Source organism: Podarcis liolepis (assembly GCF_965112155.1).
Source record: "Podarcis liolepis genome assembly, chromosome: 11".
Classification (NCBI taxonomy): Eukaryota; Metazoa; Chordata; class Lepidosauria; order Squamata; family Lacertidae; genus Podarcis; species Podarcis liolepis.
The window spans coordinates 50,443,656-50,468,547 of NC_139565.1; the positions used below are offsets into that span (position 1 = coordinate 50,443,656).

Here is a 24,892-nt window from a genome sequence, read left to right on the forward strand (position 1 = left end):
ATGTTGAAAACGTGATTTAGATGGGTGTGTAGAATTTTAGATGTGGAAAGAGTGTTCAGATTGTGCTGTGCTATCTCTGGACTCTTAAAATATTTTGCTACAATGGAAAAAGACATCAATAAAAGAGAAAGTTGAAGTCAACATATTTTGGTGTAGTTTGTGATTCGAGACGTCATCAGTGCCCAGCAGTAAATCTATAGCTGAAACTGACCCAAAGGTGCCCGACAAGCTAGCACTAAAAAAAGGGAATGGGAAAGTATGCTGCCGTCAGAAAGTCTGCGGACACTTTTGCTGTTCCAATAAATCTTCCTGTCATTGTGACCCTTTGGCTCAGGCGTATAAAGGGTGGAAGGCATTCTGAATGTCAGTCCAGCCAGCACAAAATGAGACAAGCGTCAGCCATCTGATCAATAAGAAATTCTCAATATGGGCTGCTTTGGGAAGAAGGGCAGGATAGAAATTAAGTAAGTAAGTAAGTAAGTAAGAAAATATCCAGTAACTTCCCCTTGTTGCTGTAACTTCATCTGACACCTGTTGCCAATTTAAACCACTGCTTGGCCCCACAATAATAATTTTTCATGAAAAATAAATATTTGATGTTATTAAGACGGTTTATGGCAGCTTCTTATGTTTGGTCTCAATAATGTTCTAGTTTAACATAACATATCTATCTATCTTGGAGTGCAACTCAAATTAATGGATGTTGCATTTTCCAGTTTTCCAGGCACCAAAAATTATATAATGGTTAACATAATATAGGGGGTCTACTAAGAGCATAGGACAAGGTAATTTGGAAATGGAAATATTTAAAAGATACATTCTGACAATCAATTTGACAGGCTGTCATGCTACTAGATCTTACCGTATACTCCTTTGTCCAGCAGCAATAAGAACTCATCTACCGCATTCCGCATCTCAGGTTCAGTAAGATCCAGCAAAGAAACCACTTTGAAGTCCAGTTGCCTCAGCAAGTTGGTCAACTCATAAACATCCACTAACGGAGCCTTGAGTTTAGGATGATTATAATAGCTCATGTTTCCCATCAGCAGCGCTACTTTGTCTACCGCTGCAAAAGCAAAAGCAAAAAACATGACAGGACTTTTGTAGGACAGCATTTTCAGAGTTGGGCCACAGGATGCTCCACAATCAATATTATTATTATCATCTCTTACACGTTGAGTACTCCCCATGTTGAAAAGGTGTAAGGGTTTGTTCTGTCTTATAATGGGATATTCCAGAGTGGTGGAGGGCAAGGAGTCTAAACTAAGTCACCATAGTCACTGCTTCTGCTAACCATAGTTTATTACCCAAATCATGGCTTGAACTTCCATGTGTATAGGCAAACCATGATTTAAATGTGCTTAGCACTCTTTAGGTGTAATGGCTCCAGGAGGTGAAGCAATGAATTGTCAATTCAGACACTATGCCATAGCATAGGTAGCACAATCTGTAGTTTACAACCCACTTCACATCATGGTTTGGCAAATCACAAACCATGGTGTAGCAATTGAGACAGCATACGACACCATTGTTAAGCATATTCTACCATGGTTTGCCAAGTTATCAGAACTGAGAATATTAGGTACTGATAGCTCCTTTAACACTGTATATTTATCTAGTCAGTTTGAAATAAATGCTTTTTAAAAGAACCACATACCTTATTTATCATAATAAGATTTGACATATTTCCTGGAACTATCATGAGCTGGTCTCTTTAACTTGGACTTAATTTACTGTTTATACTTGTAGCTTTAGAAATAAACAGATCATTTATAGATGAAATACAATCTGCCAAGCTCTATCACAATGAAAGCCATTTTAGAGAGACAGTTACAAATGACTGCACACTCTCAAGGTTTCAATGACCACTTGTTTAATGGGTTGGTACAACACAGAGTCATTAATACAGGTCTATTTACACTGACAGCAAAGTATCTTTGAGCTGTTCTTATCCCATGAGAAACTGTAAATTAGTGAAACAATCTGCAGACTGCCCGTCTTCTTATAAGCAGAAGACAGCAAAAATAATTGCTTCAATTTGAGAATTCAAAACTAACTTTTAGTCAAAGTATGCCTATTAAAATCAATTGACCTAATTAGTTATGGCCATTAAATTCTGAGTAAAAGTTAGTTGAATACATTATGTATTTGTTCTTTCATTGCTTCCTGAAACTTAGAACACAAACTCCAAATTCTAAGCTGCACTTTGCCTAGAAAGTAAAAAGCCCTTGTGTTTTCAAATTCAGTTTTCTTAGCTATGTTGGCAGACATTCAGCAGAGTAGATTCCAGTGCACTGACCTGATCATATACAATTCAAAACCTGCATCTATTCCATATAAACCTTTACCAGTAAGAGGATGTAGTTTTCTACAGTATTACCTCTGAAAGGAACAGAAAATCTCGACATGCAATTTCTGTCCCATATATCATTTTTCTGATGCGCTGAAGAGGGAAATCACCAATGGAACCATGGTTCTGTGCACAGCCTGTGTATTGCCTATGTTCCATCTCTATGCTAGATTGTGGTATACTGGTCTACGTATTCTCCCCCTCTGTCATATGTAACTCTACCATTTGTGGTGGAGGCAGAGGTGTATTTGTAGAGTCTACTGCCCCTGGGAAGAAGAGATTTGAGCCTACTGCCGCTGAGAAACTATTTAACTGTGGCTGCTCCACTTTCTCTCCTGCACAAAGGCCTTCAACTCACAGCTCTGACTTCACTGTTTGTCAGTGGCGTAGAGCAGTCAAGTTAGGCTAGCTCATTTCACAGAAGTTGCAGGGGGATAGGGGATAGCATGTAGCCTTGTGAACTTTTTCTTCTTAAATGAAAGCTCAGAGTCTTGCTAGTGTTGCAAACGCCACTCCTTAAAATTAACCACCCCGGACATTTGCCCCACTTGCCCTCCCATTAGTATGTCTCTGGGTGAAGGGCGCACAAAGGGGGAGGGAGTTATCTATCGTAAACTAGAGGAGAGTAGGTTGGAACATTTCCCCCACGGTGTCCTAGTGTTCTCTCTCCCTGCCCCTAAACCATGTAATTACAACAGCTGTCTCTCCCCACCACGCAGCTATCATCTTTGATCAGAGCTTAAGGGGTGGGGGGCAAAGGAGAGGGATGGGAACACAGTTGCCCTGCAGTTGTTATGGTCACCTTTCTTCCAGATCAAAAGCAGGCTTATCCTTTTGTGCTGCACTTCTAGGCACAAGTCCACACTTTTCTTGCCTCAGAGCTTTCTGTGCAAAAACAAGCTCCTTACTGCTGAATTGGAGCAAATGACAATCTATGGATTCAGCAACAATCACGCTTTGGATTAACCTCATTGGATGTGGTACATAACCTTACCACTCTGAAGTGATGCATAAACTGTTAGACTGTGGAATAAGCAAGGAGTAATCTGTGTGCAGCATTAAAGAGCATGTTTCCGTGGGGAAAGTGCCGGGACCAAAAAAAGAGAGCTTGAATACAGAGCTTTAAAGCACATACCTGTGACCAGAAAGCATGGGGCAAAAGCTAAGCATAGATGAGCCCTAAATGCCTTGTCCAGTACTGAAAATGTCAATCATAGGTTGCTGCTGGATGGTCCCTGCAGAACCAATGCCCAGAAAATCTGATGAGGTACTAATACTCAATCAGTAGTAGCAAGTCTAGGCAACTTCATTCCATCACAAGAGATAAACTTGTACAGCTTAACTGGAGCAGTCCAGCAGCAAGCGTAATATACTTCCCCACCGCAATGACCTTTCTCATGCAGCATGGAAACGCTGTCATCACGCAAATGGTTTGCATTTTGCTGTGCTAACAGAATGAGCTGACCTTTTGTTGTACAGGTCTATACTTTAATCTCTTTTATCGAGAAAGTTCTATGCCAAGAAAACAATCTAATTCCAGTCGAAACTTTCCCAGGAGGGGTTCAAACACCCTCTACAGGAAGCCAAATCTCACGTTGGGCAATGAAGCAAGAAATTAACCTTGCCTGCAAAGAAAGTGAAGAGACATTGCTTAATTTAGCCATTAGGAGCTCTACAATTAAAACAAAGCAGTGAAAACCCACTGATGTATTTAAGCCCCATTTGAGACTCCTCACAATTTTACAGGTCTTTTTCTATCTCCCAATTTTCAAAGAATTATGAAAGCACCAACAAAAGACCCACATGTATTTCTCAGCAGGGCAACACTATTTTAACTGGTCATTTAATAACATCTGTGGAGAAGAATTTACTACTATTAAGCAAGCTCCCACATGGAGTGCAAAATGGGTGTGTGCAATCCAAAGAACAGAGGACCTAATGCTTCATGTGCTACCACAAAAACCAAACAATGCTAATAGATTTTGGTTAGAGTACAACAGATATTTATTAAACATGAAGGTCTGGGGGGGGGGGGTTGTACCACCTACTCAGTACTAAAGGGGAATTCAAGAAGAAATATTATAGCATACAGCATTTTTTTCTTTTTTGGTTCACAAAACTTTCTATCCCAAGTAAATCTTTTCTTTCAAATAAAAAAGTGGAAGTGTTACCCAAATGGAGTACAAAGTACTGAAACTGAGAGATGAGCCTCCCCCAATCTAGTCCTCTCTAGACCAGCCAGCCAGCATGGCCAGAGTTAGATATTATGGGAGTTATAGTCCAGAACATCTGGCAAGCACCAGACTGGGGAAGGCTGCTCTAGATTATAGCCATGTTTCTAAAGAAGAATTTAATTACTCACCAAATTGCCTTTCAGACAATGGTTCTTTAAGATCTGTTTAAAAAAAAATATGAATGAAAAGGTTCACTCTGTTGTCAACATATTTTGCAAATGAAAATGTTCTTCAGCTTGGATCCTACATGTCGTTTACATTTTAAATATGTTTACATCATTTTTCTCATCCACAATGTGGTTTGTAGATTTTTTAATTCTATTGATTACATTTGTAAACCCCCCTTCATCTGAAGATCTCAGGGTGGTTCACATAATTTTCATGTATTCTAATTTCTAGTACAATTTAGAACCAAACAGGCTACAATCCTGAAAACATGCAGTACATCACCATCCAATCCTCTTATGTTCAGCCATGTTGCAAGATATAAATTTGCAATATAGCACTGGTGACAGACAGGGGGATTCTGCTTGGGGGAGATGGGAGTAGAGTAGGCCTCTGTTGGTGTAAACTACACAAAGATGTGAGATAACCAACCCTTGTCTCCATGCTGTATAAAAGGATGTTTTACTACTACTGCGCTGCTTGCAGTATCAAGGCACAGCAAATATTCTATGCAAGCAATGTATAACTCCTAATGATTCCATTCCTATGCATGTAACCCACCGAATATATAATGTGATGGAGTATTTTGGAATCTACAGTAGTGCTTGGCAAAAAGCAGACATGTGCTCCTTTAGCCAGAGAAGGATTGACATGACCTTTTGGGGAACAAAATGCTTGGCACAATCCCTAATGGAGTCATTATTTGATACCACAGATTTACCAAACACCTGATGGGTGTCATCGTACCTATTTGACATTAGGCCATTCAAAGCTACATCATTAACTCCATGCTAACTCAAGCAATGAGGCAGATTCAGTTTTATACCACCTTTCCCAACTATATTCTAGAAAGGCTTATGAAGGCCAACTATATTCTAGAAAGGCTTATGAACTATGGCTGACATGCACGTGAACAGGTGGTCTTGAAATGACAAACTCAAATCTAAATTTGGTTGTTTGGTCTTGTGCTCTTTAGATTTTAAGTCCTTTTGATTGTTTTATGTTTTTACTTATGCACAATTAAAAAGTATGTTTTACTTACCAGGCCCTCCAAGGCCACTTAAGTCCTCTGAAAAAGAAAACAGAAAACTGTGACAAATATGTATTTGAGAAGCACGTTAACAGAGATTGAAGAGCAGGATTTTGCTACATCTAACAAAGTCAGAGATGGAAGGAAAGTAATGTTTACTGATAACATTTCATGATGATCCCTTTAACATGATAAACAGATAAAGCAGCTCCACCTTCAGAGTGATAGAAAAAAATATGCAGTGGAAGTTGTAAGGTAGAAATGAGAAGCTCATGCATAAATATGAGATTATGTTACATCAGCTCTGTATATAGCATTATGGTCCAACACAGTGCACAATTCTATTTTAGCGATAGATCCCATAATCTCCTGAATTCCCAGCATGCAGAATTCATCAATAAGTTTACCTTCAGAGCATTCTACTGCAATAGATTTTCCACCTTGAGATTTAAGGAAAAAAGAAGAATACTGAAATGAAGTTCTTGATTGCATTTATGACAATCATGTTTTATAAAGAAAATGTAGAATCCAATGTAGCGTTAAGGCAATTGTTCTGTTCGGCTGCTACTATACATAATTTTGAACCTTGTGTTGATATACACAAGACAGCATGCTGCCAAATTAATCCTGCATGGAATCATGTAACTAATCACTTCCAAAATGTGCTCAAAAACCTCCAGTCCAAGGGCAAACAAGCCATCCAATAGGACCCTACAGATAATCCTGTTGAGATCACAGCATGCCACAAATGGAAAGAAATCAAAAGAACAAGCACATGTACATCAGACCTGGGGAATACTCTTGGATTCCAACACATGTCAGCCCCAGCAGCTTTACCTCAGTCTAAGAACGGAAACTGAACGGTGGAAGGGCACCGGCGGCGGGAGGCCTCATTAGGGAAAGTGCACCTCGGTTTAAGAACGGTTTTGGTTTAAGAACAGACTTCCGGAATGGATTAAGTTCGTAAACCAAGGTACCACTGTATTTATTTTAAAAAATATTTATATATCACCTTCTCACAAGTAAGTAAGACAGCCAAGACATATTTTGCAGAGGAGAAAAAACCCAACCTCCATTCTGTAGCAGATGCATCATTGGTCTACCTATTGACATTCTCTATTGCATAGCCAGACAGCAAGTTACAACATAAGACATATAAAAAACTTGCATCCATACGATGAATCTTGAACTAAAGTTCTTGTTCATAATCACTTAATGTCACCTCCTAAGTCAAATCCTATGTTGATTGTGCCTGCACAGTATATACAGACACATATTTATAAGCCTCCTTTTGTGGTTAACATTAAATGAAAGCAAAAATGAGGAAAATTCTTTTAATTCAGCGAACTGCACATTACTTTCTTAGGCTGTCCCGACTTGACTACTCAAAACAGCATGAAGGGATTATGGCACCAATCACATACATACTTTTCGTGAATGTGAACAAGTCTTAGGAACTCAAATTAACTTTTGTTATACAGTAATGGGTAGCAGACTTAGAAACTTGATAAGTGATGTAGAGATCCTATCTGCTAATCTGAAGCGTCAGGTTTCTCATATGCACATGATGCTGCTGGCAAGTCTAACTATTTCAGAAATGAGTAAGCTTGGAGGAACACAGAGGTTAAGCAATTTAGACAAGGTCATAAACTTGTGTAAGTGAAAGAGGATCATGCCAAAAATCTTTATTATAATTGCAAGAGTGGCTGCTATGGTGGTGTTCAGCATCAAGAGGTTGAGCCTGAAAGGTTTCATATGTTAATTTTCTTTGGGTCAAGTTTTGAGATGTACACAGCATATCACAGCATGTCCCAGAAAAAAGTGTCATGCGAATCATATGTGATCCAACTTCTCATTAGTAGTTCTTGATGTTTATGTACTAAACTGTATTATTATTAGCTGCTTTCCTCAAAAAAGTGACCCAAAGTGACTTACAAACACAATACGAGCACTAAAGCAAAGTATAACCCTTCAAAAGCAATAAAACCTAAAAATACAACTATGCAGATAAAGCCCGTGTGTTACAGGTCCTGCCCCATTAAAAGAAGCTGCAAATACCTGAAACCCTTCAAATCAAGGGCCAAAAGCCCAGATTAAAGGGAAAGATTTTGCTCGGCATCTAAAATTAAAGATGGTGCCAGGTGTGCCTCCCCAGGGAGAGCATTCCACAAGTAGGGAGCCACCACTGAATGGCCCATTCTCATATTGCCATCCTCCAGGTCTCATGCAGAGGGGACACATGAAGAAGGGCATCAGATAATGATTACAGGGTCTGGTTCAGTTCCTGTGGGGAGAGCGGTCCTTGGGGTATTGGGCTTTATAGGTCAAAGCCAGCACTTTGAACTGAGCCTGGAAACTAGACTTAGATTTTCTGAATCTAGGGCGAATTTCTTAAGGAGTGGTCTGACTAACTGAAGCTCATCCAGCACAACAGAGCAACATGTGACACCATTGTTAAAGCACTGGCTGCCCATCTATTACCGAATCAGATTCAAGGTCCTTGTGATAATTTCCAAAGCCCTGAACAGCTTACATCCAGGGTACCTGAACCTTTACATTCCAGCTCGATCACTGAGATAATCTGCTGGGTCATCATCGATTGTTCCCTGAGTTGGTGAGGCTCCTCTGACAAGAAGAAAACAAGCCTTTAGGGTCATGGTCCAGGACTGTGGAATACTCTTATCAGTTGAGTTCCAGCAGGTTCCATTGAACTTCTAAACACCTGTGGAAAACTTTAATATTCTGCTAGGCTTATGCAGGCGTTAAGAGAATGCCTGCCAACAACAGCTAGCCAATTTCTTATTTTAACGTTATATGTAGCTTTTATTGTATGATTTTACGAAAAATTGTTGTTACCGGTTGGCAACTGTGAGAATAGGATGCTGGACTAGTTGGGTCATTGGCCTTATCCAGGAGGCCATTCTTATGTTGTAAAGCACTTTGATTTTTTAAAATCAATAGCAGTATGTATTTTTTTATAAATAAAGAAATATATGAAACAGTGGAGTCAAGGCCCCAGCAGATGAAAGCGATTTTATCCTCAAAATGCTTTGCAAACAAGCCACGGTGAGCCACCATTGCTTCTATCACCTTTTTTCAGGCCAGAATGTAAAAAACTCCATTCTACCAGGAAAAGCTAGACAGCAAAATATGGATGCAACGGAGGCAGCAAAGTTTGTCACTGAGTAGGCTCACTAATGAGCACTCAACGCCAGATTCTGTTTATTACACCCAATAAAGAAGTTTCTTACCTACAACGACTTTTATCTTCCTGCTTTCTTGATTGTCTTGGTTGTTGTATACACGGCACCAATATGTACCTTGGTGTTCGGTGTCTATGCAGGAGACCTAGAAGGATATCTGGTAGGATATACTTAAACTGCATTCTCAATAATTCCATCAGTACTAAGATCAAGACTTAACAAAAAAATTGTATACCCAAAAACTCTAGAAGACTGTGCTTAGACGTCCCAAATCGTCTGCTGTGAAATCTAAGCACTGAGGTGGCAAACCTTTGTTTTATCCCTTAACACAGACAACTGCCACATGTTCTATGTTATTTTTTGCAAGTTTTTTTAAAAAAACAAACCAACCAACAAGTTTTGCTATCTTGTGGGGAGGTGATTCAGATCTGCAGATTTTGAATCTTCCTTTCATGACCTGTCCTAATACGCTGGCTGTCTTAAGTCTACTACAGGGGTGCAAAGGGGTGGGGGAAATCCACATCTTATATGAATTTTAAGAGGGAGAGAAGAGTTTTCTAAAATAAGACTTTAGTGTCCAAGAACAAAACTGTTACCAACATTTCATGAAACTAATGATATATTTGCACAGGTCACTGTGTTAGAGGATTGCATCTAGCTCTGCATGAAATTTGAAGTAACGATGAACTATTAAAGACCTTGTGTGCTGCCTCTACCCACCCAGTTAATACCTTAGGAAATAGGATACATGCAATTAAACTCGCTTCAGAGTTCAGTACTCCAAAGAGATTCAAGCAGATATTATCAGCATGCTAATGACAAGAGCACTAGGAAGTTAAAGAACATCTTCATTTATATATAGAATTTCAAGATCATGCTTTAAAAAGTATTTATTTCCAGGCGGCTTTTAATTTAAATTGGATAACACTGATTTATTTATTATTTATTTTCCAGGCCACCTTTCCAGATGTATTTTTTTATAAAGCAGAGTACAGAAAAAATGGAAGACATTTTAAAAACAAAGCATTAAAATGTACAATTAAAGATATTAAAATGGAAAGAGTAGTAAAACTATTATATTCCGAATCAGCCATCCCACATAAACCCTCGCTTACAGCCATTAAAAGCAATCCTAACAACAATAAAATATATCTCCTAATAAAAGCAGACCAACATAAAAACATGCTGGTCCCATCTAAAAGGCAACCAGAAAGGAGCTGACGGACCTTTCAGGGAAGCGAGCTCCACAAACAAGCAGCCATCACCCAAAATGTCCCCTCACTTGCATCCACTGTCCTCAAAATGGCCAGGAGACAAGCACCTACCACATGATTCATTGCCAATTAGTAAAATATTCCACAAGGGGCTGCCTTTAAAAATGGTCTGGCAGTTGCAGTTGGTGCAGGATGCAGCTGCTAGTGTATTAAGTGATTTGTCTTACCAGAATCACATAAAACTCATTCTGTGAGAACTGCACTGGCTGACGGTGTGCTACTAGGTTTGATGCCATCTTGGCAATTAAGGTCTGCAAAGGGGACCCTGCTGGTTTCACAGGGCCTTCTCGGTTGTGGCATCCCAGCTACAGAATGCCCGCCTCCAGGAGATTCAGCTTCCCTCATTGGTTGCCATAGACCAGACATGTTCAACCGGTTGACCGCGATCAACAGGTAGATCATGTTGGTGCTCCATGTCGATCGCGGTGTTAAAAAAAAGTGATCGCCTGCGTGCTCCTGATCGATCGCTCCGCGCCCCACCCCTGGTGCTATGTCCCATTGCCACCGTCACCGCTTTGAAAGTTTTTTTTCCATTCCGCGGTGGCAGAGTGTTTGAAGTAGGGAGGATGACATATTGTGTCTCTAGAGAGTTGGACCTGCCTGCCATAGACCAAATACTCATCTTTTTCTGCAAGCATTTGGAAATACCTGAATTTATCAGGTCCTGAGATGTGAACAGTTGCTGTTTGATTTTTTTCTGATTTTAATGTTTTTAGTTTTATGGTAATAGTATTGCGTATATAGCTACAGTATTTGCTGTGTAACTCCTGCCTGCCAAGCTGGAAATATTACTTATGGCAATCTAACAAACAAACAAACAAAGGCAAAAGAGTTAAGACTCACCGTATAGACCTTTTTATCACCATTAGGCAGCGGAGAGCCATTTCTGTACCACTGATATTGTGGCATAGGGATTCCTATAGCTCCGCACTGAAGACTCAACGTTTCCCCTACTAGCAGGTTTTGGCACTGTGGATGGATGTAAATATGTATTTTCTTTTCAGGTAAATCCGGACAGTTTCCTTAAATGCAAGATTAAGAAAGGGAATTTGAGATTCTTTAGCAGCTGATGGTAAAAACAGATGGTAAAAATATACAACTCTCAAAAAAAAACAACCCTCTTGCTTATATAAAAGCAATTTAAAAATACAACAACGTTCACGATTTGATAGTAAACAGATTTGGAACATGCGCTACCTCTTTTTAGCAGAAGACCCATGAAAGGGGAGCTGCAAAATTTGTGAAGTAGAAGCAGCAAGAGGATTGTTTCATTGCTTCCCTGCTCACCACCTTGCACAGCCACATACCCCTTCCTAGTTGCTTTTCTAAAAACACATTTTTAAAGATGCTTTTAATTGTTTAAAATATATTTTGTTTTTTAATAGCACAGTTATAACTTTTTTGTGCATTTGCAACCCTGGGAGGAAGGGTAGGATATAAATGGCTTGCACCCTGAGGAGGTCACTTTGCTGCTGCTGCTAACACAGCAGCTTGACTTCACCCCTGGAGACGCACTCCATTGTCTCTCGAGACAGATGGATGCCGACAACAACCATTTGCCACAGCAAGTGTGGAAGAGAGATTGTGAGGATGGGTTCAGGGGGAGCGGGGAGGAGGCTTACACAGGAAATCAGCAGACAGAGGAAGGGTCCTCTTGCTACTCTACAGAGCAAAAGCAACAGCCTAGGTTTCAAACTGCATTAACTATTGAATATCTTGCCTTAATAGATAAGCTAATTGAAAAGTTTTTTTTAAAAAGTAAAGATCAGAACCCTGCACAGCAAGTTATTTCAAGTTAGTGACGTCCTCCTCTTTCTCCAAGGCGCTCTGAGAAACTCACATTGAGTTCCTGCATTTTGTTTCCTGTTAACGCTAAAGCATTGCCAAATACAATCTGCGTAACACACACACACAGACTCATTCTACACAGCTCAATGCCACGGACAGTAAGGGAATAGCATCAGTCTTCCTGTTTCTTCACAGGTCGCTTGTGTATTTCTAGAGGAGTACATTGAAGGAGTTGCACTTCAGACCCAGGAATGGGAGTGGTATCAGAAGTGCTTGATTGGAAGGAGAACCATGTATGCCCACCTTGAGCTTCTTGGAGAAAAAGATAGGCTATAAATGCAATAACTGAATAACAACAACAACAACCTGGAATTAATTAATGCATGTTCCTAAGTGTATTTAAAACAAAACAAAGCGGAAACTAAGCTTCTGTGGCCAAATATTTCTAATGCACAAACATAAGCTAGCAAGATGTTAGGTATGCACTGAATGTGTGGCACTACAGAGTGCACACATGGTACCATTAAAGCAGAGCAAGGTCCGTCAGAAGTTTTTAACTCAGTTGTTGTGGTCAATCAATCATGTGTCAGCGTGCATGGATTAAAAGGTTTAGACAACCCAGACACATGCTGCAGTTGCCACCTAACCTGTCAAGGGCTTTGGATTAAAGGTTCAACATCATCATGTACTGCATGCATTGAAACTCTCTGGTCTTCCTACAGCTCCAGATGCTCTCATTTTATAGGACATGAAGAGCAGGCAGACTGTGTTCAAGGAGGTCCAACAATTGATGTGCTCTGCACGTATACAAGGCTGCTTTCATAGAAGACACCAAAATAATTTACTAGGTATTTTGTGCGTGTAATGGCTTCATGAGATACATTTAAAGACATCTCTTGAAGCCGTTATATACATGATACAAATAATTTCGAAACAGGAAATATTCAAAACAGAAAATTCCCCAAGATGTGCCCAACAGCCAGGTAACTGGGTTCCAGCCAAGGAATCATTTGTTCTTTCCCAGAGGCATTCCTGCTGATCATTCTCTTATTCACTACTACCACGTCAGTTCATCCATCACACAACTAAACCGATTTTCACAAATAACATGAATAATATTTCCGTATCTCTTAGGTGTTTTTAACCATATGCACACATGCTTCTTTCCCAGTCTTCTACTGTTACCAATTAACCAGAGTGTGGCATATGCAGCTTTACAAACCCTGCTTAACAGCTAATCATGCCTTGACACAAATGTTGAACACAGAATAGGGGCAGGAGAAAGAATTAAATGGAGGATTGAGGAAGAGCCATGCTCTGACCTCCTAAGTAAGGGAAATGTTTTGACTGCAAATCTTTTGGTCTCTATGGGCTCCTTCAGCTATAAATTCAATTAATAATAATAAAAATTAAGAAAGCCGAACAAATTAAGCGCCATATGACATCAAGACCTTCTTTTCAATTCAAACAATCCCCTGGAAATGTAGCTATTTAAATTATCAGAAGGACATCTAATGTTAATAGAAATGGCCTATAAAGATTGTAAATTTAATTTTTTTTAATCAAAGAGAGAAACGTACAGCATCTGAACTCTCCTCCTGGGGGAGTCTTATAGCACTCCCATTTTTTCTTAACTGTAGATCATTTGAACATGCATAAATGCAAAAATCAGTGTAACGTCAGAACAGTTTGACAATAATATGAAATCCTCTTTTAAGATCAGGTAGTCAGAAAAGACTGAAGAGCATTTCTTGCACAAACCATAGTGCTAGGAGAGTGATGACAATAATATAAACAGCTGGGGTAGGACGGCTCATTCCAGGGTCATGGCCTGCTCCCTTGGAATTGCACTGTGTTCCTCATATGCATACTTCCCTGGTATAATGTTACACACAAAATACTGCAGTTTTCTGCAAAAATTACAGTTATGTACTGCTTTATAACAGATTCTTCTCTGTGCAGTTTCAAGGTGGCACATTTGCCTTTGGATGCCGGGAACGCCATCAAAATTTCACGAATTACGGAACAGTTTGGCATAATTAATCATAACTTTTCCAGGGTAGTGTACTATGAACTGGGAAGTAACTTAACCTTCTGAAACCAGAAGTGTAGTCTGGTGTCTGTGGAAAAAGGGAACCTGGCAGAAGAAAATGCTCATTACGGCTGTGGATGATTCAAGCAATTTTAGTGAAACCAAAACAAGGTCACAGAACATGATTCTCAGGACCTCTCCAGATAATTAGTTTTTGGAGCAATAAATATACCGTAAATTTCGCTCTATAACACGCAGATTTTTTGTCCTAAAAAGTAAGGTGAAATGTCTGTGCGTGTTATTGAGCGAATGTGTGGTCCCTGGAGCTCACTCGCCGGAGCGCAGGGGCAAAATAGGCAAAAATTAAGATCGGGCGGGCAGGCGGAGGGAAGAGGGAAGGCAGAAGCTTTCCTGCATTCTGCCTCAGGGTCTTACTGCCCGCCTTCTTCTGTTGCTGCGTTTGCTCAAACTCAACAAAGAGCAGGGAATCCCCTGCCCTCCTGGCAAGCAGAGGGTTAAGGAAAGGATTGCGTCCTTCCTTCTAATCTTCCCTAGTCACACTGCGCGCAGGCTCCAGCCCACCACTTCCTCCTCTCTGTGCTCTAGGGACTCGCAGGCAGCCGAAAAGCATGCAGGTGGGAGAGAGAGAGAGAGGCTGGCTTGGGTGGTGGTGGTGGGGGGAATGACTTTTGCTTTACAATGGTAGGTTTCTCATTTCTTTTCCAAAAGCAGAGAGCCCTGCCCCCAGGCCCCCTCCAAATTACAGCTTCTCCAAGCAATGTACTGCTGGAGGGAGACAGTATGCTTGTTTGGAAGAGAAACCCTGCTTCCCTGCTCGTAAGTAACAGCAGGCTGGATTGCAGAGTGAGACATGGAAATCTCTGGATTTATATGCTGTATATCAAATATCTTAATCTATACTTTCTACACGCGGCTGGTAAATCAGAATCTTTTTTTGCTTTTTGCTTTCCTTCCCTCCCCATTTAAAATGTGGTGACAAAGCACAGATCCACATGGATCCTCAGGATTTTTGCATTGGGTCACCCCAAATTCACCATCAGATCACATTGCATGTCCATGGCTACAGTCTGTACCAAAAAAATCACGCACCCACTGTTGCCTGGGGCTGCAATGGTGCAAAAACGTGGTTACAAAGCATGGATCCACAGGATCTTTGCACTGGGTCACCCCAAATTCACCATCAGATAACATAGCATGTCCATGGCTGCAGCCTGCACCAAAAAAATCACGCACCCACTGTTGCCTAGGGTCGCAGTGGTGCAAAAACGTGGTTACAAAGCATGGATCCACATGGATCCTCAGGATTTTTGCATTGGGCTACTCCAAACTCACCGTCAGATCACATGTCTGTGGCCACAGCATGAACCACAAAAATCATACATCCACTGTTTCATTTAGAATATTTTTTTTCTTGTTTTCCTCCTCTAAAAACTATGTGCGTGTTATGGTCGGGTGCGTGTTATAGAGCGAAAAATACGGTACTCTTAGTTTTCCTTGTGGTACAACTATGCTTTACTCAGAGTAGACCCACTGAAATTAATGAACATGACTAAGCTATGTCCATTAATCTTAGTGGGTCTAATTTGATTAAAACTTAGCTGGATACCACCCACAGTGTCTAGGCCTGTAACATTTGGAAATGGAAAATTCCGCCTCAAATCCCCACTCAGCTATAGAATTCACTATGTAGTCTGAGGCAACTCTCTCTCTCTCTCCCTCCCTCTCCATCTTATCTCATAGGCTGTGAAGCAAATACACCATCATCTTGAGCTTCTTAAAGAAAAGGTAGCATATGAGAATAACAAATAACACAGTGTGCAAAGTCTAGACATCCTCCCTCGAGTTTGTACTTCTGTTGCAAGGTATCACATTTCCCCTGCACTCAGTGGGCTATGTTTTGTTGAGGGGAAATGCCATTATTTCCCTCAGCTACTGCAATTGTCAAATTCATCTACTGAATGCAGACTGTAACAACTCTATCTACTCCACTATAGCTGCTTTAAATGTCCTCTTTTTATTGAGTGCAAGAATACTCACCCAGTCCTTAACTGAGTGGCAGCTGTAGTAAAAAGTACCCCTCTCCACAATAAACCATCATTTTGTGAATGTTTCACTTGTAGTTTTTCAGGGCTGTGGGGATTTGGGGGGGGGGTTTGAACCTGCACGTTCCCCCTCTCAGTTTGGGAGAACAAATCTATACTGAATACGTTTTTTTGACAGAGGTGAACTATCTCCTCACAATGCCTCACAACCATTTCATGAAGATCATGGTATCATACTATTGACTCATCTTCAGCCCTACCTGGAGATGCCAAAAATCGAATCTGGGACTTTCTGCATTCAAAGCAAGTGCTCTACCACTAATAATAATTTTATACCCCACCCATCTGGCTGGGTTGTCCCAACTATTGAGCTATGGTCCTATTTGTATGTGCTCTATTTGCCTGCTCAAGCAGAGGCTGACTGGGGTGGGGAGAACAATAAATCACGCAGAGATTATCACAAAATATCACAAAAATGACTTTGAGACTTGCATTGACTGAGCAGCTGAATAAGCCCTATATTAGGGAAGACCAAAAGAGACTGAAGGGTAGGAAGGGATCTGAACATATACTTTAATTGTAACTCGGGGCCCTTTTATGCAGCCAGTGGAATCAAATGGCTATGCTTTTTATAGACTGAATTAACTCAGGCTGCAGGTGGTGGCAAGTCTGAAAGCTTCCCTAATGGGGAAAAACCTCCCACCACAAAGAAAGCTAAGATGTCACGCAAAGGCCACACTCGTGACAAGCGACTTCTCATTATGCAGGGCATTTATCCGAGGGGAAACATTAACCCTCTGCACCTGCTAGGTGAAATGGTAAGCCTCAGGAAAAGCATTTCCATTTGATTCTACTACTTACAGGAAGTGACTGCAAGGTGAAACAAAGCAGAAAAAAGAGGGGGGAACAATCCTGTTCTCAAGATGGAGGCATGGAGAATAACGGACAGGAACACCTGTACTTTCTGGAAGCAGGAACTATAGAGCAGGAGGAAAATTCCATCATCAGTGGCTCTACGCCGGTTCTGAGACATTCTTCACAATCATTACCAAGAGAAGAAAAAAAGTAACATGTAAGCAGCCATAACCCACTGGCCGCAAAGACCCAAAAGCATCATCGTCGCAGCAGAATGCATTTATTGTACGACATACGCTTCTTAACTCACCATGGCAAGCTCCTTGGATTTCGCAGACATCGAGCTGTGCCCACTGGCTGAACTGGTAAGTATAGTCACTGTTTACTCGGCATATGTAAAAACCAGCATCCTCTGCACTTACTTGGTTGAGCACCAGTTCTTGGGTATTGCCACGTGGAACCTGAAACAAAAAATCAAAAACACAAATTGCAACAATGGAGGATAAAGCACTATAGTACTTGTTTTTTCATACAAGAACTATAATCAAAGATGATTATAGTTTGAACTTAACATATGAAAATTAAAGGAGCTATGCTGGATCAGGCCAAAGGTCCATGTAGTCCAACATTATGTTAACCGAGTGGCCAACCAGATCTCTATAGGTAGCAGGACCTGAATACCACAGCACTCTCCCCATGTTATTCCAGCAACTGGCATTCAGAAGCAAGCCAGCAGAGGCAGAATATAGCAATCATAGCTTTAAAAAAATCTTATCCTCAAAGAATTCATCAAGAATTTCAAGCCTTACAAGTTGATAGCCTGTGGGAGGGAATTCCATTCTGTTCAGGAAATGCCATAGTTTTGATTATGCACTGTGCAATAATTATTTTATTTTCGCTATCCTGGATCTTCCAATATCCAGCCTCTTTGGATGGCCATGAGTACTAGTATTTCCAATTTCTCCACACCATTTCTACTTGAATAAACCTCGCTTTTTCAAAAAGAAAAAGGCCAAATGTTTATAGGCGAGTTGCTCTAATTCCCTGGCCATTTTGGGTGCCCTTTTCTGAATCCTTTCTAGATCTACAATATCCTTTTAAAGGTGAAGCAACCAGAACTGTACACAACATTCCAAGTATGGTCTCACCATTGGTTTGCAGAATGGCATTATGATACTGGCAGTTTTATTTACCAGCTAAGAATAATGACCATTTTGCTTCACAGTTTACTTATCAACACTCCCGTTATTCCCAGAGCTTCCTCGTAAGTTGATTTACCGCTTTGCTTTCTTTGAACCACTGATAATGAAGAAGTGGATAACCAGCTGCCCAGCAGCTTAGCTTCACTGTCTGGCCAGATAGAACAGCCTGAGATTCTGGTTCTACAACTATCATTATACCTGTAAAAAAAAAAAAAAGACAAGCCATGTTTAATACGGAAGATTAAACAATTTACACTTGATGTTTTATTATTAACCTAATTGTGAATTGTTTGCAAGACAATTTGAGAATAAAGTCCTGTTACTTCTTTTGTTTGACATCTCAGTGGCTTTTGAAATCATTGTGTCAGCCGAACCCAAGCTGGAGGTTTGGTACTCCCAAGCAAACCATGGGTGGCAAATCAAGAACAAACCTTGACTTGGGACTCTCTCTAGAGAGAAACAAACCACATGGCTGGGTTCAGATGACAAAGCAAGCCCAAGCCTCTCATGTTTCGAATCTTCCGTTCCTGGGTAAGATGATTCAGAGAGCGGTTGCTGAACAGCTTGGTGGGTTTCTGGATGAAACATCGGCTCTGGATCCATTCCAGTCCGGCTTCCGCGCTGATCATGGAACCGAGACGGCTCTGGTTGCCCTAACAGATGATCTTCGTAGACAGCTGGATCGAGGCGGGTCGGGGCTGCTGATTCTTCTAGATCTGTCAGCAGCTTTCGACATGGTCAATCACGAACTCCTGGACCACCACCTTGCTGACGTGGGGATCCAGGGCACAGTCCTTCAATGGCTGCGCTCGTTTCTCTCTGGTCGAGGACAGAGGTGGCGCTTGGGGGGGAATTGTCATCGCGCCACTCCTTGGTGTGTGGAGTACCTCAGGGTGCGATACTCTCCCCGATGCTTTTCAACATCTTTATGCGCCCCCTCGCCCAGCTTGTCCGGAGTTTTGGGCTGGGTTGCCATCAGTATGCTGATGACACCCAACTCTATCTGTTGATGGATGGCCATCCTGACTCGGCCCCAGACACACTGACCAGATGTTTGGAAGCTGTGGCTGGATGGTTACGTGGGAGTCGGTTGAAGCTAAATCCTTCGAAGACAGAGGTCCTGTGGCTGGGACGGGACAATATGGGATTGGGGGGGCAACTCCCATCTCTTGCGGGGGCGCAATTAGTGCCAGCACCGTCCGTTAAGAGTTTGGGTGTAATCTTCGACCCCTCCCTTTCCATGGAGGCGCAGATTGCAGCTATAACAAAGGCGGCATTTTTTCATCTCCGCCAAGCTAAGCAGTTGGCTCCTTACATCTCTCGCCCTGACCTAGCCACTGTGATCCACGCGACGGTCACCTCCAGACTGGATTATTGTAACTCGCTCTATGTGGGGCTGCCCTTGAGACTGACCCAGAAACTCCAGCGGGTGCAGAATGCTGCAGCGAGACTCCTTATGGGGTCTTCGCTGTGAGATCACATTCACCTGGTGCTATACCAGCTGCACTGGCTCCCGGTGGAGTACAGGATCAGGTTTAAGGTGCTGGTTTTAACCTTTAAAGCCCTATATGGCCTAGGACCCTTGTACCTACGGGACTGCCTCTCCTGGTATGTCCCACAGAGAAACTTACGGTCTTCAAATAAAAACATCTTGAAGGTCCCAGGCCACAGAGAGGTTAGGCTGGCCTCAACTAGAGCCAGGGCTTTTTCGGCTGTGGCTCTGATCTGGTGGAACACTATCACAAGAGACTAGGGCCCTGCGGGACTTGACATCTTTCCGCAGGGCCTGCAAGACAGAGCTGTTCCACCAGGCCTTTGGCCAGGGCACAGCCTGACCCCCTCCCTCGGCAATCTTCGCGGAGCTCTGGCCCAATGGTTGCCAGTGGCTTGATTTGAATTAATTTTATAATGAATGATTTAGAGTGTTGTGTTGTGTTGTACTTTTGTACTGTTTTATTGTTGTTAGCCACCCTGAGCCCGGCTTTGGCTGGGGAGGGCGGGATATAAATAAATTTTTTTATTATTATTATTAATAATAATAATAATGTGGCCAGAATCACAGACTTTAAAGCTGCATGTTTGTTGCTTGTTTGCAGTAAACTGCAGTTAAACATTCACTATGGATTCATACGACATATGAGCCGTGCCATGCTAGCTTGAACTTAAGAATCGCGGCTAGAGGGTAGTTAACTAGGTTCTTATCTCTATGCATGCCATTAAAATATTCTGAGAACACTGTCCATATTTTAGGTAAGGTAAAAGGTAAAGGACCCCTGGATGGCTAAGTCCAGTCAAAGGCAACTATGGGGTGTGGCACTCATATTGCTTCAGGCCAAGAGAGCCAGCATTTGTCCACAGACAGCTTTCCGGGTCATGTGGCAAGCATGACTAAACCACTTCTGGCACAATGGAACACTGTGACGGAAACCAGAGTGCACGGAAAGGCCATTTACCTTCCCGCCATAGCGGTACCTATTTATCTACTTGCACTGGTTCACTTTCGAACTGCTAGGTTGGCAGAAGCTGGGACAGAGCATCGGGAACTCACCCCGTCACAGGTATTCAAACTGCCAACCTTACAATCGGCACGCTCAAGAGGCTCAGTGGTTTAGACCACAGCGCCAATGAAGACCTTAAGCCAATAAAGGTGAATAAAATCACAACACTGAAGACTTTGACCTCTACATTGCATTGGCAGATGGTCATTAAATTCAATTTGCTCTCTACACAGTCAAGGTTACAATGTCAACATATGCAAGCAGTATATTTCTCATTTGCCTGGAATTTTGATGGGATTGCTGTTAGAGAACTTTCAGAAGGAGCAGAGAGTACTGTACCTGTTTTTATTCAGCACTACTGCAAAGTGGCAACATTATAGCCACATTCACCTTCATGGTCTGTGGCTGATAAGCAACCCCATCCTTTGTGTATACACAGATGTACAGAGTAGCTTGAACTGACATAGCTAAAGTAATCAACCAGCATGGCACACCTATCTTATTCTGTTGTGAAATAAAATTCCATTCATGATTCACGCATCGCTATGGAGGGGGCATTTGCCTTCATGTTTCAGACTGCCCTCTTCCCCAACCAATTCTACTTTTAAAATGGCTTTTGATCTGATTTCATTTAAATGTAAATTCTGACCCATCGGTTTTATTTACTTTTTAATATTGAAGATGAAGATGTAAACAATCTCTGTACTTCACTCATTCACAGTCACAGTTATTTTTTTATTTGCCTTTGATTGCCTTTGATTTTTATTTGCCTTTGATTGATCTGTACATCCTATTTGATTTTTTTGTGTTACTAAACACACAGACACATTCCCCCCACTCTAATCTGACTCTACTTCCAAATATAAACAAATGATAATAAACAGGCATGTGAAGTCGTATACAGAACAACTAATTTGAAACAAGAAATATAAATTAAGAAATTTTATGAATGGCAACGTTTTGCAAATTTTTCTTTATGTGCTCTAACAGAAGAAAGGAAGCGATTTTGCCCCACCCACTTTTTATTTATTTCTCTTTCATATTTGGTTATTGATAATGGATTTTAATGTCTGGTTTCTGATAACGTGACAATGTTTAACTTGTTTTAAGACTCAACTGGTAATACAGTGGTTCCTTGGGTTAAGTACTTAATTCGTTCCGGAGGTCCATACTTAACCTGAAACTGTTCTTAACCTGAAGCACCACTTTAGCTAATGGGGCCTCCTGCTGCTGCCGTGCCGCTGGAGCACGATTTCTGTTCTCATCCTGAAGCAAAGTTCTTAACCTGAAGCACTATTTCTGGGTTACCGGAGTCTGTAACCTGAAGCGTATGTAACCTGAAGCGTATGTAACCCAAGGTACCACTGTATTTAGAAAGCTTAGCATTGGTTACTTTACAACAAGGAGGTGTTTTCTATGATACTAGGTGTTTAAATGGTAAATTATACAGAAACCTTAAATGAGTCCAAAAATGTTGGTGCAATAACATCTCAATAGTTTGAGGGGCCTTAAAGCCCTAAGTAATAAATTATAATTATAATTAATTATATTATTAAAAAGGGTGGGAGAGAGAAAGACGGCTTTGTGGAGCCAAAATTCACATGAGAGATGTTCCATGTCCTTCTGTCCATCATGCATCCTGCACCAGCCTTGGACTAAAACAAGGGGTTTCTACAGTACCTCCAATAAAGGTGATGGATTCTCACACCAGAGGTCCAGTACACGCTGCTGTCACTGCATACAAGGCCAACTCAACACCTTAAGGCAAGATGCTACACTGATATGGTGCCAACTAAAAGAGCCTAATTGCATGCATGCTACTTCCTACCACATTCTGTATTAAGACTCTTTCAAGACACAGACTCATGGCTTTACCAGCAGTCAACTCCCCCACTCTGCCTTATTTACCATTTTTGTTTTGCATGATGAAGAGGTCTGGAGAATTCAAAAGCCTGCACACTATTTCATGATACTGTGGTTGGCCTGACAAACGTATTGCCCTGATATGCATGGGATTTTTCTTATGGGCCAATACTGTTACCTTTACTTTTCATGCGACTCGTATAGCTGTCATTCCACCCCATCCTAAATACTTATTTGCCTGTGTGGCAGCTCACTGCATCAGAACCCTGGCTTCTGAAAGTCTGCTTTATATTTGGTCTTTAGCATACCCTAAGTACACTGGGTCATGGATTGCCAGGTTACATATGTTAAATCTAGTGAGGTGGACTGTGGTCCACAAGAGCTTCTTCCATAATATATTTGCCAGTGCAGTGGTACCTCGGTTTAAGAACAGTCCTGTTTATGAATGATTCGGTTTACGAACTCCACAAAAGAGGAAGTAGTGTCCAGATTTTACCTCGGTCTAAGAATGGATTCCAAATGGTGGAAGGGCACCGGCAGCGGGAAGCCTCATTAGGGAAAGCGTGCCTCGGTTTAAGAACGGTTTTGGTTTAAGAACGGACTTCCGGAATGGATTAAGTTCATAAACCAAGGTATTTGTATTTGTTCTTGCTGCAAGAGACTAAAGTGGCTACCAGTCTGGAAAATGTTGCACTTAGCATAAAAGTAGCCTGACTCTGAGTCTGCACATGTAGACCTTTAAAGTCTCCCTCCCAACAGGTGAAGAAAGCTGAAGGGACTTTGATAGCTCCAAAAAAGACAGGTAACTGGAAATGAGAGGAGAAAGCTGACCATTTTCCCTTCCTTCCCTCCCAGTTATGATTTTAGCCTCCAATATTTTGGAAGCCTTCCAAGTTCTGAACCAGCAGAGCCAAGCCACTTTCCAAATTTTCAACATAACACATAACTCAGATTTAGCAGAACCATAAACTCACTTGGGGGGTTGAGGCACTGAAGTGCCTCAGTGTGTTCTAAGGCCTGCAGCAATTCTGTCAGCTCCAACACAGTGCAACCTCTCTCTCCCATTAGTTGAAGAAGACTCCAGCTCGGACTTCCTTCAGGCTCCAGTACTTGGAGAGAACACTGTTCCAGTTCCAGGGAACTGCAAAGAATCATAAAATATAAAAAAGAAAATATTTTTATATTTATATAATTATGAAAGGTAAAAAGGTAAAGGACCCCTGGACAGTTTATGTCCAGTTAAAGGAGACTATGGGGTTGCAGTGCTCATCTTGCAGAGCAATGGGAGCTCACCTCGCCACAGGGATTCAAACCCAAGAGGCTCAGTGGTTTAGACCACAGTGCCACCCACGTCCCACTATGATATGACTATGACTAATTATGGGACTAAAAACCTTTCTCCCCTGGAACATGCCTCAAAAACGAGTTCTGGTGCTAGAGTGAAATATGTGAATGTAGACTGCCCAGCTATTTATATCAAACACTTCCTCAATACAACTTCTCGGTTCCTTTTAACAAAAATATGACTCTGTATTTACAGTGATGTTTTAAGCCCCATGTTTACTTAACTCTCTTGTCTATAATATTCCAGCTTATCATTAGCCTCATTTCTAAAGAGTGTATATTTACTTTGATGAAGGATTCATGCAATGTTATGAATCCCAGTATCAGAATACTGTTGCTCACAATTTGGCTATCTTGGACAACAGAACAAACTGAAATGGGAAACCTGCCATCCAGAGGCTACTACCGCCCGCCCCCGCCCCCCAGATCGTCCCAGTGCACTCCAGGGGGGGTATCATCCACTTTGGGAAACACTGGGCTGGATGATCCTCAGAGTCCCTTCCAACTCTATGATTCTATGAAATTGTTGAAATAAATACACTGCATTGCAGGGGGTTGGAGTGGATGACTCTTGGGTCCCTTCTGACTCTGCAATCCTATGATTCTATGAAATGTAATAATTGTGTTTAGCTGATTATATCTTTTATCATGATGGGTTCCTTTGGGAAGAAACACAGAGTCCAATACGTTATCCTTTAAATGCTGCCTTGATTCAACTACCCATTAAAGGAAGCCTAAAGGATAGCTGCTATGGCTATGTTTTACCTGCACTGTCAGGTCTTTCCCCCCTCGCTTTTCATTGAAGTTTTCTATTCTACTTTTACGGTCTGCTTTTCCAAGATCCACCTGAAAATTATTTTTACTGGAATACTGTACTTTGAAATAAGTTAAGACATGACAGCTCAATAGCACACACTTCTCTTGTGCTATTTAAATATTAAAGGGGGAAAGGTACTGAAAATTATTAATATACCAATTTTAGCATGCCTGA

General features: G+C 41.4%; 1 protein-coding gene across 6 annotated transcripts in view; it reads right to left on the minus strand.

The window, feature by feature from the left end:
* Positions 1-24,892, minus strand: part of MALT1 (MALT1 paracaspase) — a 43,380-nt gene that overhangs the window by 15,232 nt on the left and 3,256 nt on the right. For 4 of the 6 annotated variants that reach the window (XM_083465864.1, XM_083465860.1, XM_083465863.1 and 1 more), the window contains exons 2-10: positions 23,532-23,698; positions 18,273-18,394; positions 17,305-17,455; positions 11,100-11,278; positions 9,031-9,127; positions 6,187-6,219; positions 5,792-5,818; positions 4,713-4,745; positions 863-1,066 (exon numbers count right to left, since the gene is read on the minus strand). In XM_083465864.1, coding sequence (XP_083321990.1) covers positions 863-1,066; positions 4,713-4,745; positions 5,792-5,818; positions 6,187-6,219; positions 9,031-9,127; positions 11,100-11,278; positions 17,305-17,455; positions 18,273-18,394; positions 23,532-23,622 — 937 coding nt within the window. In that variant the 5' untranslated portion in view covers positions 23,623-23,698. The remainder of the gene's footprint in view (positions 1-862; positions 1,067-4,712; positions 4,746-5,791; positions 5,819-6,186; positions 6,220-9,030; positions 9,128-11,099; positions 11,279-17,304; positions 17,456-18,272; positions 18,395-23,531; positions 23,699-24,892) is intronic. The other 2 variants (XM_083465862.1, XM_083465861.1) reach the window with 1 other exon arrangement.